The 18378-nt window shown below is 43.3% G+C and overlaps 2 protein-coding genes across 2 annotated transcripts in view; one reads left to right on the forward strand and one right to left on the reverse strand.

Annotated features, from left to right (window-relative positions):
- Positions 1–320: 320 nt before the first annotated feature.
- The window catches only part of GFM1 (G elongation factor mitochondrial 1), a 23474-nt gene continuing 5416 nt past the window's right edge, over positions 321–18378 (forward strand). Inside the window, exons 1-12 of the mRNA XM_026854709.1 lie at positions 321–491; positions 1173–1305; positions 1521–1725; positions 2523–2639; positions 3190–3340; positions 7315–7469; positions 8368–8452; positions 9416–9553; positions 10176–10277; positions 10903–10959; positions 11357–11494; positions 12438–12520. Coding sequence (XP_026710510.1) covers positions 483–491; positions 1173–1305; positions 1521–1725; positions 2523–2639; positions 3190–3340; positions 7315–7469; positions 8368–8452; positions 9416–9553; positions 10176–10277; positions 10903–10959; positions 11357–11494; positions 12438–12520 — 1373 coding nt within the window. The 5' untranslated portion in view covers positions 321–482. The remainder of the gene's footprint in view (positions 492–1172; positions 1306–1520; positions 1726–2522; positions 2640–3189; positions 3341–7314; positions 7470–8367; positions 8453–9415; positions 9554–10175; positions 10278–10902; positions 10960–11356; positions 11495–12437; positions 12521–18378) is intronic.
- LXN (latexin) overlaps positions 12512–18378 on the reverse strand; it is a 6102-nt gene continuing 235 nt past the window's right edge. The window contains exons 2-6 of the mRNA XM_026854664.1: positions 17752–17814; positions 16990–17164; positions 16275–16411; positions 14134–14196; positions 12512–12855 (exon numbers count right to left, since the gene is read on the reverse strand). Coding sequence (XP_026710465.1) covers positions 12760–12855; positions 14134–14196; positions 16275–16411; positions 16990–17164; positions 17752–17814 — 534 coding nt within the window. The 3' untranslated portion in view covers positions 12512–12759. The remainder of the gene's footprint in view (positions 12856–14133; positions 14197–16274; positions 16412–16989; positions 17165–17751; positions 17815–18378) is intronic.

The raw sequence follows: 18378 nt of genomic DNA on the forward strand, positions 1-18378 counted from the left end.
GGAGAGGGGAGCGTGGCGGGGAGAGGACAGACCCGTCCGGAATCACCGTATCAGCTGTAGGAAAACGTGCTGCGACTCGGTCAGCTCAACAGGAGGCCAGGCAGGGCAGGCAGCATAACGGCCGGCGGGGCTTGAAAAGCGGGACTGGCAAAGCCAGGCTTAGCGTGGAGGGGTTGTCTGGTTCTTCGAGTGCAGTGCAGAGCTCTGAGCGTTTGCAAAGGGCGTTTTGCTTTAAATGACCCATTTGCCATAGAAAAGGTGAGTGACGAAATTTGTCGCGTCGTGAGCTGCATTTGATCTGCTCCTAGCTAAAGCTGTGACTATCTCTTGCCTTCCAGTTCCTCCTGAAGTCCTGCAGGCACTGTTCTTCAGGAGTCCTTCCCAATGAGAGGATCCGCAACATTGGGATCTCGGCCCACATTGACTCAGGGAAGACGACGTTAACGGAGCGAATCCTCTTCTACACGGGCAGGATAGCACAAATGCACGAGGTCGGTTTGCTGAGGACCGCAGCGCGTGCTGGGTGCCATTGTGACACTGCTGTGACTTGTTTGTCTGCAGGCTGCAGTGCATGGGGTGAGGCAGCCGTGCTTGGTGGGTCCAGTGAGGCTCCTCTGGGCAAGCTGGAGAAGGAATCCTAAAAATCCACTGATTTCTCTGATATCCCTTTAAAAATAAGCAGAGGGTGAGGGGACAGAAACTATAACCCCTCCTTTACTGCAGTGTTCTTGCTCTTTCAGAGCACTTCAGATCTTATTTCAAGACTTGCTGCTCCCTTGCCATCTCCATGGTAGATATACAGTGGAAGATACATGGGGTTTTTGATGTAGTCAAAGATGACTGAAAGAAACAAGGGACATAGGGATATAATTTTTAGCTTCAGGCATGTTCTTTTGTTAAGTTCACAGTGAAGTCTAATTTCCCACAGATTTCTGATAATCTTTTTCAGGAGTGCTACTTAGGAGAGCAAAATACATGAAAGCTACAGGTGCAGCTGCAAAAAAAAAAAAAAATCAAACTTGTTTGTAGTTCCGGAATTCTAAGCAATTCTGCCATGTCTGGTTTTCTTCACTGCAAGAAAGGTGATACTCGGTGTATAAAGCATCACTCTTGCACATGCAAAATTCTTAGTAAACTCCCTTGGACGACTTTTTTTTTTTTTTTCCCTTAAGGTGAAAGGTAAGGATGGAGTCGGAGCTGTCATGGATTCAATGGAGCTGGAACGGCAGCGTGGCATCACGATTCAGTCTGCAGCAACATACACCATGTGGAAAGACACCAACATCAACATCATAGACACACCAGGTAACCACAGTTCTGAAGGCGTTACGGTTGCTGTTCCTTCGTGTGTACAGAGAACACGGTGCCATCTTTGTGTTAGTCACTCAAGTTGAGCTAACGTGGCTCTTTCTGTAGAGCTGGAAACTGCTTCTGTTGGCTGTTGCTCTTTTCTGCATGTATGAGAAAACAATTTCTTGTTAGCTTTCATCTCTGGATAACAGGGTTTTTTTCTTACTCAGGGCATGTGGACTTCACAATTGAAGTGGAGAGATCTTTGCGAGTTCTTGATGGAGCTATTTTGGTTCTCTGTGCTGTTGGAGGGGTTCAGTGCCAGACAATAACTGTCAACAGGCAAATGAAACGTTACAGCGTGCCATTTGTAACATTCATCAATAAATTGGACAGATTGGGCTCTAGTCCAACCAGAGCAGTACAGCAATTGAGGTATTTACCCTTTAAAATTCTTGGTGAAATAATTCTGAACTATTCACAGAGCAGGTTAATATATGATTATATACTATATATAATTATATATATAATATATGTTATAATACTAAAAAGTGTTCTCTTGTGGGGTCTGTCGTCACAGTTTTGGAGGATAATGCCTGACTTGAGGTTAAATCTTAATCTGACTTATAACAAGCCTCCATTTTCTTAAGAAAAAGAAATCTTAATGTCAGAGCCCAGGCTTGCAGTGACTGGGAGTTGGGGTTTTGATACTTATTTTGTTGATGGAACTATATTTGGAGCCACTTTGAAAACAGTTTTTTCATTTTTCCTAGATCCTGGTAGCAAACGTGCTGTAGCTTACAGGGAGATGACGCAGGGTTGGAGAGTTTCTAGTTTGGATAGCAGAAATTCTTCTTGCTCCTTACCTGTGGCCTTTCTGTGCCTAATTTGATCTGTGAGATTCCTGCATTAATTTGTATTGAGGGAGAAGTGACTCCCATGATCAACTCACTAATAATAAACCAGTTTGCGCTGCCTCCTTCCCCATGAAAGTTGGATCTGGTGGGAGATAGAGGGCTGGCAGTTGCTCAGGTTAAAATGCAACTGGGTGTTTTTCATCAGTATTGGTAGATTTTTGGCACTGTCCAAAGAACAAAACATAGTGATTTTGTAGGAGTGGGGTGTTGTTCAAAGACCATCTGGAGCACATATATATATATATATATATATATATATATAAATATAAACTACTTTTTTCTTGAACTAATTTATATTTTTGCTCACTCTTTCAGATCCAAGTTAAATCACAATGCAGCTTTTGTTCAGATTCCAATTGGCCTGGAGGGAAACTTTAAAGGAGTTATAGACCTTATTGAAGAAAAAGCTATATATTTTGATGGCGCGCTTGGGTGAGTTTTGAAACTTGCGTATTTCTTAGCTGGAACTAGTTTTTGTGTGAGGAATTACCTATAGTTTTTCTTCAGAGATGGCAAAAACCTGCTGTTTGGAAAGGTGGGGATGTGGCTTGTGCTGAGGCATCACCCTTCAGCTCTCCAGGTTGCAGCTCTGGAGGGTCAGGTTTAGTCGCTGCAGCGCGAGTTGTTGGCTGACTGCAGCAGCGTGAAGGGGTGGTAGCCACACTTGCCCCCCTCAGAACTGGGAGACTTGCTTCATAACGGGAACTGATAGTGTGTGTTTGGTGTGAGCTTACTGGGGTGAAGATCAGGGGTGGGGGAGGCTGTTGAACAGGTTATTCTGCCTCCTGGCAAACTCCTGCTGGGGTGGGAAGAAACCCTCTCCTAAAGCACCGACGAGAACACACTGATATTCTCCTGTGATTTCAATATCCGTGTCGGTGGCGAATCTTCTCGGGCAGACTGGTCGTTGCAATGGTTAGTGATTAAGGGAGGATTCACATGATATTCCTTTGGAGTGGTGATGTTATTTCCGTATGTGTAGCCAGACTCTTCGCTATGATGAAATTCCAGCTGAGTTTAGAGCTGAGGCTGCGGAGAGACGTCGGGAATTGATCGAATGTGTTGCTAACTCAGATGATCAACTTGGGGAACTGTTTTTGGAAGAAAAGATTCCTACGGCTGCTGAGATAAAGGTAACGTGATTGTGGTGGTTCTTCCTGTAGCTCTCTTACCTCACTCTTTTGTGTCCCTATCCTCCTCCTCTCCCCAATAAAAAGTTTCTTGACGTCTTGAAGAAATTTTGTTTGCTTCAGTTCTCTGGAATGAGTGTCACCTTCCACAGGTGGACTCCCGCTTCACTGCCAGTTGAGGGCCCATTTCAGATTTGGTTTTTGGTTTGCACTGGGAAGTCTGAGCTTGTGTATGCCCTTTAGGGACCAGCAAATGGCTCAAAGGTCTCTCTAGTCGTTTTTGTCATTCTGTTGCCCGTGTTGTGGCTCGATGGCTGTGACTTGCTGACTTGCTTCATGTACCACAGTAAGTCAGTTATTGAGGTGCTGTGAGTCGTCTTTGTGCCTAGGAAATCCTGCCTTGTTTTGTATTTGTACTGATTACATCTGGAGTTAAGAGCCGTATGCTAGAAGGGAACTGGAGTTACTTTATATGGAAACTCTGGGGGAAAAGAATACGTGTCAAAATACTGTTTAAAAAAAAAAAAATCATTTCTTGAAAGAGCGGGAAAAATTGATACCTGATTTATTTTATGAAATACTTCAGATATCAAACAGCATAGGTGCCAGCATAAAAGGATGCTCACAAAAGTCATCAGATGGCTGTAGACTGAAAATTACTTGTTGTCGTGACAGTTTGGTATCCCCGTTGCTTCAAGCACATAACCACATAATAAAAGGTGCAGGGAGGCCTGGGAAGAGCAGCTGCAGTTGTACATTCTTTATGCGAGTCCTGGCACTGGAACACACACCGACGAGTGTGTATTCCTTCTTTTAGACCCTTTTATGTCAGACTTGGCAACCTACACGTACCACAGCAGGTTGTTCCGTGGGATGGCAGTCCCTTGAAGGTTTGTAGTTGAGTAATGATGCCTCTTGAGTTCCTGTGGTGTTAGCTTTAGTCAGGACAGGTGCAAAAGCCTGGCTTATCCTAGCATGTGTCACATGTGGACCTGCTTCTGCCGTGCCATGAGCATAAATGCAATCTGAGGCCATGGACCCTTGGAGAAGAAGTGCTAAGCTGGTTCACATTTACCAGGCGGCCCCGGGGTGGGTGTGTAACTCAAGACAACGGCGTGTAGCTGTTGACACGCAGCACGCTGCTGGGCTTTGTGTCTTGGCAGGCCATGGTGTGAGGGAACGGCGCTGAGGCCTGATCCCAGCGTGGGTTGTGCCCCTAACGTGCGCTCGGTGCAAGGATTTCCGTGCCGTGTCATGCTGTTTGTCACCACCTCTTGCTAGTGTTGGGAGTTTACTTGAGCAGTAATCGTCTAGTGCTGGCTGTTAATAGTTATTAATTAGTCAAAGATTTGAAACTGCTACAGGGGACCAGTTGCTTAATGGGATTAAATAAAAAAGTGAGGCCTGATGAGCCCGCTGCAGTGGAGAAGCCTGGCAGGCAGACTGCTTTTTCTGAGAGCTGCAGTTGGAGCTAGAACAGCTTGTCTTGGAGTGGTGTTGTTGCACAGAGTCTCTCGGGGCCTGGAGCCTGCTTGTCATGGCACTTGCAGCCTCCTTTTGCTTTTCTATGCCTGCATCTGGGTGCTTCGGTTGCTGGCTGAAGACGGCAAGCCGAACTGAGATGAAAATGGTTAGGAGCAGGAGCTGTTTCTCTGAGTGGAGCCTGCTAGCCAGCTCAAGTCCAACGTGATCACTGAGGTTGCTACTTTAAACATAGCTTTGATATTTAAGTCCTCTTCTAAGGATCTGGCCTGGTCGCAGCGCCTCTGTTAGGGTTTGTGGTACTCCCTTTCCTGGAAGTTGCTCACTCTATCTGTTGGGATATAGAGGACTGGCAGTCCCTCAGAGCTGATGGGTGTTGCAAGTCCCCGGATTTGTTTATTTGAATCTTCATGACCCCTGATTGCTTTTAAATTTGTTACAGACCTTGGGTTTGGAAGGTTGTTTTTGGTTTTTTTTTAAATAGTTTGGGCTCTATGAGTGATTTACTGGGGAATGATGTCTCTAGGAAGAGTGTACAGGAATCTGCATATCCCAGCCTGGCTTGAGAGATGAAAGCAAGAAGAGGGTTTTTTTGATGTACCAAGCAAATGTATCTCATATTGATAACCAGGCGTTTAGTTAATCCAGTAATTAAATTATATTTTATGAAACCTGAACTATTCCTGTTGCAAAGCAGCCCTTCTCACTTTGATAAAGACACAAATGGCAATTTTAGAGACCTGTAAGGATCTGTCCTTCACCTGGCAGAGGGAATGGTACCGTTGTGAATATGTTGTATTGCTCTAAGAGGTGAGAGATTTTTATCAAGAAGCTATTTTTGATAGCTCCTGCTGGGAGGGAAATCTGTTACCAAGACAAATTTGTCTATTCAGTATGCCTCTGCTTCCCACTTCTGAAAGCCAATTAATTACCGCCCTAATGGCTATAGTATTGCAGATGCAGGTTAATTTGTACTAATATGTCCCTGAAGATGGATTTTCTTTCAGTGGCCAGCAGCCAAGTTTCCACTGAAACTATCTTTTTGTGGAAATGATGCTGAGTATCACTCCTGGATGCCACAGTCGTAGCATATGATGTTTGCTCAAGATCAGCTGCTTAAACATCCCCTAATCTGCTGCTGTCTATAATGCTGCACTCAAGGAACTGATGTGCCCCAGGTACTCGGTGGGGCACTCAGTGACGATAATCTTCACGCGAAAATAAAATTACTTTTTTTCCCCGAGGTAATTGTGGATGAGGATAAATTGCAGTCATGTTGCTTCATTTGAAAACGTGGCCAAATAAAAACACTGGGCATCAGTACAGCGCTCTGGGATCTGCGAACAGGCGTGGGCTGGATGAGCAGAATTGTTGATGGAGGATTTTTTCCCTTGCGTTAATTTTGTGAAGTCATTACATCAAGAAATTTAAGGAACTATTGCTCTTTCTGCTAATTAGGAAGACAGCTTAACCATCTGTCTTTGGGTATTAAATATTGCCCGGGTTAGATGATGTGGTTAACTATCTTGCTCTATCAAGGAGAATTGACTTTTAGCTTATCAAAGAGAGGAGCTGATCTGGTTGGAGCCAGGCCCTCACAAGCGCAGGGAGGTGGCATCCTCTAGTGGCAGGGAGAGGTGGGGCCGAGTGGCAATCTTCAGTAATTAACTGCAAAGCAGGGCAGGGGGCAGATCACTTCTGACCACCTTTATGGCAGACAGCTACAGTCACAGTTCTGGAAGCTGCTGGAGCTCAGTTATGCTTTGTAACGTGTAATTCTTGGGTGAAAGGCACTGAAGAAGCATGAGGTTACCGTGCAGTTAATCTTGCTCGGTTTGCTATGATGTCCCGGAAAGATTCTCAAGACAGTTGGTGCAACTCCAGCTGGTCTGTGGATGAATGTGAATAGCTTTTTCTGATGTGCTTTTAAAACATTCTTCAAAAAATGATGATTCATTGAGCGTGGCACTTAGCCAAATATCCCTTCCCTACCTAACTTCCTCTTTAGGAAGAGTCTTACATAAAGATATTGAAGCATCTCATCTTACTTTTGCAAATTTAAACGTGTGTTGTTTCCCAGCATAACTAAATAGGAGGAATGAGACATTTAAAACAAAAATGAAGAATCCTGACTTTACCAGCAGAGAATCAAGAAACTTCCGCTGAGTGTTTTGGGTTATCATTATATTTCTCCTAGGCATTTTCATCATTATATTTCTCTTAGGCATTTTCATTTTTAAGTTGAATTTAAGATGAGGGGGAAAAAAAAAAATCTCACGCTTCTCTAGATGTCTGGTGAGCAAGTCTTATGGCAGGCTCTTGTGTAGGGGGTTGTACAGGAGATTCTGTGGGAGCTACTACTTTACTCCAGGAGTAGAGGGGATCAGCAAAGAGAGAATATACCCTGCTGCTGGCTTGGTACTGTGTCAGACTCCCGAAGCTGTTGCAGGAGAAGAGTAATGATATTTTACATGATCTTAACGGATATTTTACAGCTTGCAATCAGGAGAGCAACACTGAAGAAGTCCTTTACCCCAGTACTTGTGGGAAGTGCTTTAAAGAACAAAGGAGTACAGCCGTTGCTGGATGCTGTCCTGGAATACCTCCCCAATCCTTCAGAGGTTGAGAACTACGCTATTCTTAACCAGGGGTAAGTACAGTCATGGGCATACGAAGTGGTCTTGGAATCAGATTTTGAAGCAGTGTAATATATATCAGGAAACATTACCAATAAAATACCTTTACCATTGGTATTGAATAATGCTGCCATCATTTTGCATAAACTTTGAAAACGAAGAAAGCTCATCTCTCATTTAAGGATGGCTGTTTATGCTGGTATTTTTAACACACTTTAAATGGTAAATTTGAAAAATTATTATCTGGTGAGATAGTTCTTTTAAAATTAATGGCAACCCTTAAAACCATGCCTGTAGTAGAGGAGAGAGCACATCTGAAATGGGTAAACAATATTTTATTCATTGGACGTGTTTGCTGAAGTAGATGTGCTTCACATGCAACTCAACACGAGAGCCAGTAAATAGCCCTTAACATGCCCGTCCCGGCTGAGGGGTGGCCATCAGGTCTTTTTAAGGTGTTTGAGTTGTTCAGACAGTGTAATAGCTAAATCGAAATTAGGCTGATTAATTAGAGTTTATGACTTTTTCTCCCAGCGATTACCTGACCCTTCAGGTCCTGGTTGCAGCTGTGTCTCTCGCTGCCTCCTGGGACAGACTAGAACTTCTCACGTGGCTCGTGAGCACTGTCAGAGAGTTACCGCAGTGTCTCTTCACTCTAAAACATGAGTTGTCTGAGTGTATGATTAAGTGCTTTCATGGCAATATAGTTGTAGTGATACTTGTCATAGTTTTGACCTTTTTGGGATCTGCTGCAGTTTCTCTGAGACTTTTGAGCATGTGGGAACTCCATACGTGAGCACCTTTATGTCTCTTTTAAAACCTGGGAAACTGAAGGCCCTTGGGACGTTCTGAGGTTGGGCTGCTGTGTTTGCTTCGTAACATAAATTCTCTCTCTCCATCCTTGTTTTTAAGGGATTCTGAGGACAAAAACAAATTTGTATTAAACTCTGCTCGAGATGATTCCCAGCCTTTTATAGCCCTTGCTTTTAAACTGGAGGTAAGCTTTAACCATTTTCCCCTCTAACGCAGCAAAACTAGTAGGGACGTGGTGCGTTTCCTGCAGGAGTCGTTGGTGTATGCCACTCCCGCTTGCCCTCAACTATTGCTGCCTTGTCACTGATGCCTGGGAAGTGCCTTTTGTTTGGGGGGGAAAGCACACTAATTTAAAGTTTGGGGTTTTCAGTGTATCTACTGGCTTTTTTGCTTGGTCGCTGTGTATACAGTAGAGTTTCCCACGCTACCAGTATCTGACCTCTGTGGAGTAAAAGTTGTGCTCACTTTGTGTTAACCCTGAAGGAGGAAGGAAGGGATCCAGATTCATTATTTCTGATTGGAGTAGAAAACAGACCAAGTCCAAACAGATGGTTTTACCAAAACTTACGTAAAACAGATTTTAAAATCAGTTTATGTTTAAATTAAATTAAACTTCTAAAAAACTGATTTCAACCATAAAATCCACAAATGTATCAAACGTTGCCAATTTAGAAGGTTTAAAATGGGTTATGTGCCTCAAATACTTCGTGGTTTTCTTAGTTAAAACCTGAATGCTTGGGGGGTTTGTTGGCTTATTTCAAATATATTTGGGGAAAAATCCTGCTTTTAAGTTGAAGAGAGTGGAACACAAAGTCAGAGAGGAAAAAGGACTCGGTTTTAACCAAACAAGTTGTTTGCTACCTAGAGAGGAGCAGTTAAAATTTTCATATGGCCAAATTGCTCGTTAACATTTGCCTTTGTTGGGAAAGCTTAGGAGTGGTAAAATTGGTGAAGTCAAGAAAATTGCCAGGAGATGCCAAGTTCTGTTCCAGAGCCAAGGGAAAGCTGAGGCTGCATTCGCAAAAGTTTCCTGTGTAAATTAAAACCAGAAACATTTAGTCGGTCACCACAGACTCTGCTTTGAGTAATTAGAAGTCTTGATTCCCAGAATGATTTTTATCTGATTTTCAATGAATTTTGATTCCAGGCTGGCCGTTTTGGGCAATTAACCTACATTCGAGTTTATCAGGGGATGCTGAAAAAATCTGATTATATCTATAACACGAGGACTGGGAAGAAAGTGCGTGTACAAAGACTTGTCCGGATGCATTCAGACAACATGGAGGTGAGTGTGCCAGGCACCGTCCACACGAGCTGCCTTCTGAGCCGCTCGGACCAAACAAGCTTCTTGCTTTTCAGCGAAGTGATATGTCTCAATTCCTGCTTTTGTTGTTAATCCCTGCTTGCCTGTGGCACTTTATAGAACTCTACGAGAAACTGGAATGATCTCTAGTGTCTTTATTTCCACCGAAGTGGAAGAATCTTTGCCCAAGAAGGGTTATAAAATGGCTTTGAGGTGACGGCTACAGAAAGCCAGCTGTGCCATTATCCATGCTTCTGGAGAGGGGAAATAGGATTGGCAAAATACACAAAAAAAAAAAAAAGCGTTCTTGCATGTGATTATTGAAGACAATTTTTAAACTAAAAATCGATACTCAAACTGCTGCAAATACTACCCTTTCCTGTTTAAGATCCCTGAACTCTGTAGCTGGGTCGGGACTGCCTGAAATACAGCATGTGGCTTGCTTCATGTCCTTAAACTGGAATGTTAGGATCCATTTTATCAAAGCTGGAATTTTCGAAGGAGCAAGCTTTTACACACAGTATTTCTGTATCTTCTTAAAACCGGCTGTCGTTTATAAAATATCTTCCAGTGTTATCTAAATAATAAACTTTCCTTTCTTAAGGATGTAAATGAAGTTTATGCAGGAGACATATGTGCACTGTTTGGAATCGATTGTGCTAGTGGTGATACGTTCACGGATAAAACCAGTACTGACATTTCCATGGTGAGTAGCCCTTGGCATCTGTGTGCCTCATGCGTTGGACTTTACCAGGATTTTGTTGTAAGAGTTTGTAATCGTTTGTTCAGTTTTAAATATTTTTTGATGTATATGTGCAACTACAAACATTTTTGGTGGTGATTTGTTATACCTGAAGGAGCCTAAATATATAGAAGTACAGTATGTGCAAGAGAGATACATTCCTGTTACCAGCGCTCGGCATCAAATATATTACTTCAGTGGTAGCAAACTGTTCTGGGCTGTTAGAAGTGGATGCTGTTACCCAAAAATACTAAGCTATGTATTTGTATGTTTATTTAAATACATCGGTTCTATTTATTTACAAAATCTGATAGGAAGCAGGGTCTTCTAATTAGTGTGAAATCCAGGGATCAACTCACACCTAGGAAACGGCGTTGGAAATACTGTGGTTGGCGTTAAAGCCTTGTAGTAATCCTCAGGAGAGTCACATCGGTTTGTGACGCTGTAATATTAGATACAAGCCAGATGAGTAAAGCAGGCATCCCTGTTCGTAACCCTGAGTTCTCATCACCCAACTTTCCTGGAGAAATTACATCGCCAGGCGAAGTGCAACTCAACTGTATGATCTCTTCCTTTGTGGTCGTTGCAGGAATCAATTCACATCCCTGATGCTGTCATTTCAGTAGCTATGAAGCCTTCCAACAAGGTAGGAGCCTGTGAATCAACCTTTTCCTCACCGAGTTACCTTTCCTCTGCTGCTTTTATAATTTTATGCAGGTTAGCAGTTAAATATGGCACCACAGACTAAAATGAGCCGTGTTTGAAAATGTTCTGTCCAAAGTATTTAAGATGCTATTCAAATAACTCGGTGTGTGACTGTGTTAGATGGTATCAGCCATAAAGAAGATGCGTGTCTTTGACCTGGGTGAATGTGGACTTGAAGTAACTAATAAATACAGCAATAAATGTATGGCTGTGTTTCAGAAAATAACCTCACGAGGCTAGAAGTGCTAAGCAGTTGATAGGAAAATTTGAGGCCTTTTTTGTTGTGTGACTTCCAGGTGTTGAGTTAATGTTTTCTCGCGTGTGTAATTGCTTTTCAGAATGACTTTGATAAATTTTCAAAAGGCCTGAGCCGCTTTACAAGGGAAGATCCGACTTTTAGAATCCGTTTTGATGATGAGAGCAAAGAGACCATTGTTTCGGGAATGGGGGAACTGCACTTGGAAATCTATGCCCAGGTAATTTAGAAAGCAGATTCCATGGCTTCTCCTTGTGACCTGTTTTCCCACCCAAGAATTCTCCTTCCTTTCTGGCTGAGACCAGAATCTGCAGATGGGCTAACTGATGCCTTCATGCCCCATTTTGTAATTCAGTGCCCAGGCACCCATTCATGTTTACAGGATGTTTTGCAGATGCACAACTCCACTTGCTTTTGTGTAAATCAAGGTCATCGTGTGAAAACAATTTTGAGATCTTCCCAGCAGAAAGCACGGTGGCATTAATGTGAATGATACCGGCTGCTTGGGGAAGAGCTTCACTTCTTAGTCAGCTTCTGAAGATTCCTTCTGTCCAGGGCTTCTATTTTAAAGGCTTGTAATCTACTTAAAAATATGGCAGGCAGAAGTTTCATTAACTTTTTGGTTCAAATCCATGAAAAGATGTTGTATTAAGCACTACACTTTGCTTTAACAGCCTTTGCTTATAATGAATTTTACCATTAGCCATTTCCTATGGGAGAGAGAAATACTCTGTGTTTTTAAATGTGTCATTCTATAGTAAGAGATGATGCAGGCAGGAGGGAATAGTTACAGAGATTTATTTGTTGCTTTCAAGTTGATGTCTATGTTTTATTTTGGTCTAACAATAGTGTATATGGAATGCTGACAGATTGAAGAAAAGATGGCTTTTGTCTTGGAAATCTTCAGTAAACTAATGAATGCGCTTCCCTTTCCCTGTATCTAAAACTATAGCCCCTAATCCAGGATGACCGCAGAATGACAGTGAATAATTTACAACATTTAAAGAAAAAAAAAACCACCACCAAGACCCCAAAAATCAATCCAAAAACCTGGTTAACCCCGATTAAGTTTCTTATTTCAGAAAGATCTGTAAATAGAATAATTTCCAACGTATTGTTCCAGTGGAACAACCCTGTATTTCATTCTGCTTTTTTTTCTGCAGCGAATGGAAAGAGAATACGGTTGCCCTTGCACCATGGGAAAGCCAAAAGTTGCCTTTAGGGAGAGCATCTCCGCACCTGTGCCGTAAGTACTCTTTCTGGTAACAAGTTTTTAAAATTTATTTTGGTGCAGAATTTGTTCATGTAGCAGAGAAAGTGCCTTTTGCATTGTCAGATCAAAGCACAACGTACAGGAAAAGCTTAACTTGAGGCAGGACGTTTTTTCTTGTACCTTGATTGCATCTCCCCCCTCATCACTTGGCTGCCCTCCCTTCAAATGCTGGTCGGAGTGTTTGAGGTTCCGTGGCGGTGTCGGGGGCTCCATCATTCCGGTGCCTCTTTTGGCTGACGGCTGTCCCGTGTCACTTCAACACCGTGCTGGGGGTGCCAGAGAACTGTCATTTGCCAGGGAATGATCTCCTGTGGGTAGAAGAGAAAACTCGGGGAAGAACTTTCTTTGAACACTGGCCAGGACTGGTGCTGTAATCCAGCCATACCTGGGCTGACTGTAAGCAGGTTGATGGAGCAGCAGTAACAGTGCAGGGTAAGCACTGTAACGTGCCGTCCTGCAGCCTCTCCAAATAGTTGAATTTCTCCTGCAAGCTTTTTTCAGCCTGTGTTGTGCTCCACGCTGCTGCAAGTACATTTTGCTTTCTTCTAGGCAAGTTTTGCAGCTCGAGCATGTCCATGTTGGATTACCCCTCTCACCACTAGTGCTAGCGCCCCTTCACTAAACAGAGCACAGTGAAGAACCTGTGCTTTTGTTCTGCTCTTAGCTTCTACATTGCAGGAACTGCTCTTCATGGAAAATTTAGGAACTAAAAGCACTGTAGATGCCCCAAGATAACAGAGAGTGCAGTGGGGTAGGAAGCAGTGGAGCTAGAAGTGGGAGTGAGGTCTCCGTTACCAGTGGATGATTTATTACAGGAGGTTGCTCAATTGCTCAATTGAGAACCTTTCAATTTTTCTGCATTTTTCTTACACTAGCTCAGATCACAAAACTATGATGGAGAATGGCATACAACATCAGTGTTGTTCTGGGAACTAAAGTTTCTGCTGCTTTCTTCTGTGAGCTACTGGGATAGGTGCTGCCTCTGTGTACTGGTCCCGCACGCTGTCCTCTAATGTAGAAGCACTCTGCAGCTCCAGCCAGGCTGCTGGTAGCTGCTCCGTCCCGGTATCCCTGACCAGTTTGGCAATGGGATCTCCCAAGAGGAGAAAGCCATGAATGACTCCCTTGCAGAAGGGGCTGTTGGGCATTGGAATGGGCTGCCCAGGGCAGGGGGGAGTCCCCGGGATCCCTGGAGGGGTTGAAGAGTCGGGCTGAGCCAGCGCTGAGGGATCTGGGGGAGTTGGGAACGGTCAGGGGGAGGTTCAGGGTTGGTCTTGAGGAGCTTCAAGGGCTTTTCCAACCAAATTGATTCTGTGATATTGAATCCCTGCCACTCCCAAGGACGGGTGGGAAATAGCTGAAAATCACCATCTGCTGACACTAGGTGGAGACCTGGTGTCTCCCACCTGCAGAGGGGCAGACGCTGAGACAGGGGGGTGATGGCTGCTCTAACCTCTCCTGGTTTGCTAACTGACCTGCAGGCATCTGGCCTGTGACCCCTCCAGATCTGCAGAGTTGGTTGGAGGTTATGCATTTGGCAGTCTTAAAACAAAACAAAAAAAGCCTTTTTAGAAATACGACGTTACCTGGGTCAGCATTTCGTGAAGTAGAATCTTGTAGTCAAATTCAAGATACTCATCGCTTCTTTTCTGGAAAAACAAGATGAAAAGGGCTGAATTTGGGGCTTCCCCTCCACCTTAAAAGTAGTGAATCAGTTCTCTTTAGCTGGCATAAAAACTGTCTGATACATTTCAAACACAACTGGCAGCTCCTATTGACAAATAAAGCAGATGGAGCTTAGTCACTATAGCAAAATGAAAAGATAGTGTTGTATTTCTGTGAACCCCCAAATTACATTTGAGAGACTGCGAAACTTAAAGCTATGCTAATTCCTCCCTTGAAGAAGCTCGATACATCTCAACTTCAGGAATTCATTTGGGAAGGGAACACCTGATTCAATAAAGTGTCAGTTTAGCCCAAATAATCTAAATAAAATTGTCGGTAGGATAAGACTTGGAGGGAACTCCAGAGGCCTTATAGTGGCTAAGAAGTTATCAGTGATTGCGTGAGAGACAGAATACCCACTGGCCTTTGGAACATTCTCCTTGTGTATCTATTCTTCAGCAAAAAGAAAAAGAACAAAATAACTAAAGAGAGGTGACAGCTGGTTTAGTTTAAGTGTCTCTGTCTGCCTCATCCTTAAATTCATCTGGTGCGTTAGAGGGTTTTGAGATCTTGCTTGTGCACAGCCCTGCAGCATCTGTGAGCTGCTTTCAGACAGCCATCAGAGGGAGCAAAACGTTAACAAATCCTGCTCCCAGAATGAGTTCCTGCCTTTCCTTCACACCCAGAGCTTCAGGGGAATCCACCAGCTGTTCTGAGTGGAAAAACATACGTGCTCAGGAAGTCTGTTCTGAAGACTCCTGATGTATTGGGTTTTCTAAATACAAAGTCCTGCTTCTTTATCCTAGATTACATACTAAATTTCCTTGAATTTAAAGTTGACCGTCCTTTTAGGAGTTATTCTTAATTCACAGAATGTTTTCTTCAACTAGAGAAGAACTGGGAGAATCTGTAGTATTCCATTAATTAAAAAAAACCCAAAACCAAAATCTTTGCTCTGATAACTCTTCTGAAAGCCAGCTGCTTTATTAGTTAAGCCTGTTCCAGGCAAGAAGTCTGCAAGGCCTGTTGATGGTGGCAGCTAATGACTCGATTAATTTGAACAGCCATGGTGAGATTGCCTAGTCATTTTTATTTCTTAGTTTAGGGCACATCCAGATCTGTCCAAGATAAACACAGCACTTGTAACCACTCAGAAATAAGCAAAAATAGAAAATATTTTGTCCTGAAGTATTCTGTTCCCTTTCTTGTGACATATGTCTTCCTGAATTCAATTTGCATATTGTAAAGTTAACTGATGCTTATCAGGCTAATGTAAGTCTTAAGAGCTCAACTAAAAATTAATTTTAGGTTCCCGTTCCCATCCTCCCCCCCCCCGCAAAAAAAAAAAAAAAACAAAAAAAAAAAAAAAAAAAAAAAAAAAATTAGTAAGTTTGGGAAAAACAGACTTTTAAAAGCTGATGAGAGAGTAATTACATCAATATTTTTCTTTATTAATAAGCATTCTGAAGTGAACTAGCAAATGGATGGAGACTGCAGTACTGCAAACAGAAGCAACGTAAATTGTGTCTTACTGAATTTGAAGTGCAGCCCGTTGGTATTTGTCTGGACAGAGAGATGTCGAGCAGTATTACTGTGACTGATTGCTAGATCAGGTGTAGATCAAGAGCTAAAGGACAGTATTCCAGTGCAGGCTATGCAGATACAAGAACACTGTCAGCTGGGCCTGCACCACAGATGAGAGGCAGAAAAGTAATATAAAATTGTAATCAACGTGATGACCTCTGAGTGGAAGAGTCAATCTTAACTAAGTCAGCATAGAATACTGCTCTTGCCAAGAAGACACAGCTTCTATAAGAAAAACTTATAGAGAAGAGTGGTAATGGAAATAAACACTCCAGCCATCAGTGAAAGCCTTCCTGATTTGGTAGAGGAAAGGGGCAGGAAAAGCAAACACCGGCTTAAAAACGAACCAGACCAAGAAATTCAGACACAATTGAAGTTTCTTGCTTAAGAACTTTTTGCTTCATCTGTGATCCAGTACACACACAACTTCTTAGCTCCAATGTACTGTATTTATTGCAGGGCATTGATGGTAACTTACCACTTGCTTCACGTGTTTAATTTGGGCAAGTTGGAACTTTGTGTTTTCAGTCGAGTTCTGCCATATCACGTAGCCAGAGGCGACCCACGCTAGCAGGTGGATGGGCTCCATTTCTGGGGACACATTGCCGTGGTTGTCTGCAGACAAAACGAACAATATCCATTAAGCAAGATCCGTGGAGTTGCAGCTGTTAACAGAACCTTATCACCTCAAGTCACTCCCTTCCTTACATTCCTTGCTGTGTCACACATCTTCCGTAGCAGCTTGGAAGAGTGCTACATCACCACTGTGTTTTCCTCCCACTTCTTTCTCTTAACTTGTATTCTCTAAGGTCTCCAAGGCAGGGGTTGCTCTAAAGTAAGAGCAGACCCTAGTACCACAGTCGGGGTGTCTGATGCCCTACTCCAGGGCCAGCCACAGCAGTGAGCAGGGCGCTGGTAAAGAGAGAGGAAGCAGTAGCAGGTAGTTTTCAGGAACAGTCACATGCAAATCACACGTCGGTTCTAGTTTCAGAAATGGTGAAGAGATTTAGTCGTGCTGTGATTGACACACCACCCCGAGTAAGAGGAAGTGAAGCAGCACATGTTCAGAGTAGGGCTAATGGCTCAATTCCCCCCGGTCCTGGCTTCTTACACGGACCACCCCTAGCCGAGCTTCTGGCCACGAAGCACGTGGGCTCAAGAATTTCCTTCTCACCCAACCCCCTTCCCTGTACCTGGTATGTTTTCTGCCACAAGCTCTTTTTCCAGGCTCTTGATTCGATTGTAGAACACGTTATCTGCTTCATCTGTGTTCTTAAGTTCTCCTTCAAGTGTGAATTGCACATCGGGAGCAATGTTTTTGTTGCCCAGATGATAAAGAACCTCAGCAGTGCAGTTAACAGTACTGTCCTGTTAGAGAGTTAATTAGGTGTATTAATATTTGATTAGATACATCTATAATATTGGTAACTTGTTATAATATTGGTAACGTGCTTCTAAAAATTTTTTTCCTTTATGTAGTTGCTGTTTTCGCTGAGACTGGCCCATAGAGATTTGTGATTATTTAAGACAAGGTTAAATTCGTAGTATTTCTGTGAATATGCTATCAGAGCAGTTTTCTTTCTGCAGTGATAGAAAAGGCAATGTTTGTGGTGCAGAATGTCACTTGTGCTATTCAGTTGGAGTAATGGGTTCAAATAACTTCACTTTGAAATTGAACGACACTGGAATGTCCTCAGGTATTTTCTTGACTCACAGTGGTAGGGACCAGGGCTTTGATGGTGTAAGAAATGGGGGTTCCCTTTTGGTAAAATTGAGCCTCTTTTTTTTTTTTTTTTTTTTTCCCCGATTTGCAATACAGCAAAATCAGAAACACAATACCAAGCATTATCAACTGCTGTGTCCGCTGGGATCAGCAGCATAAAGCGATGGCTTTTATTACACATCAGCGGTGCCAACTTCTGCCCCCAGAATGTATCAGATAAATCCGAACTCACTTTGTCAAGGACATCTTCTAACTCCAATTCCAGATGGTACTTACGCCCAACACCGTCGATGTCCTAAATAAGGAAAATGTTAAGAACATTTATTTTGTAAAAAGTTGAGTTACTTTGCGTTGTGGAAAAGACTGTAGTTGTGGGACACGCTGCAGTGGTGCTCGCGAAGAGTTAGGATCTTCTTTTATTTCTGCCTGCTGTGTTAAGGTCAGTCATTTAATATCCCCTGAGGAGTATCTCCTCGCCCATTCCTAGTCTTAGATATTGCTTGGGCTCCCCGTGTGATCGTGTGCAGGAACGTGCTGCTTGGTTAAAAACCCGGGCGAGAGTTAACGGGGCTCCTTGCCTTAAGTCACTTCATTATGAATTGCATCAGGGCATCGTATTTTTTGGGTAGTGACTTAAGCAGGTTCATTCAGCGATGGCCCCTGTTTTAGCAGGTTTACCACCAAATCTAGGACAGCTCGGGGGGGCACAGTTGGGCCTGTCCTGGCCAGGAGAAGATCATCCTCCCCCTAAGTCCGGTTCAGCAGGGGCTGGTGCCCTGCTCCTGCCCTGCTGGTAACCAACCACCCACGTAACCACCCAGCTGGTAACCACCCCATGAGTAACCACCCAGCCGATAAC

The sequence above is a fragment of the Athene cunicularia genome, assembly GCF_003259725.1.
Source record: "Athene cunicularia isolate RWA chromosome 9 unlocalized genomic scaffold, athCun1 chr9_part1, whole genome shotgun sequence".
Classification (NCBI taxonomy): domain Eukaryota; kingdom Metazoa; phylum Chordata; class Aves; order Strigiformes; family Strigidae; genus Athene; species Athene cunicularia.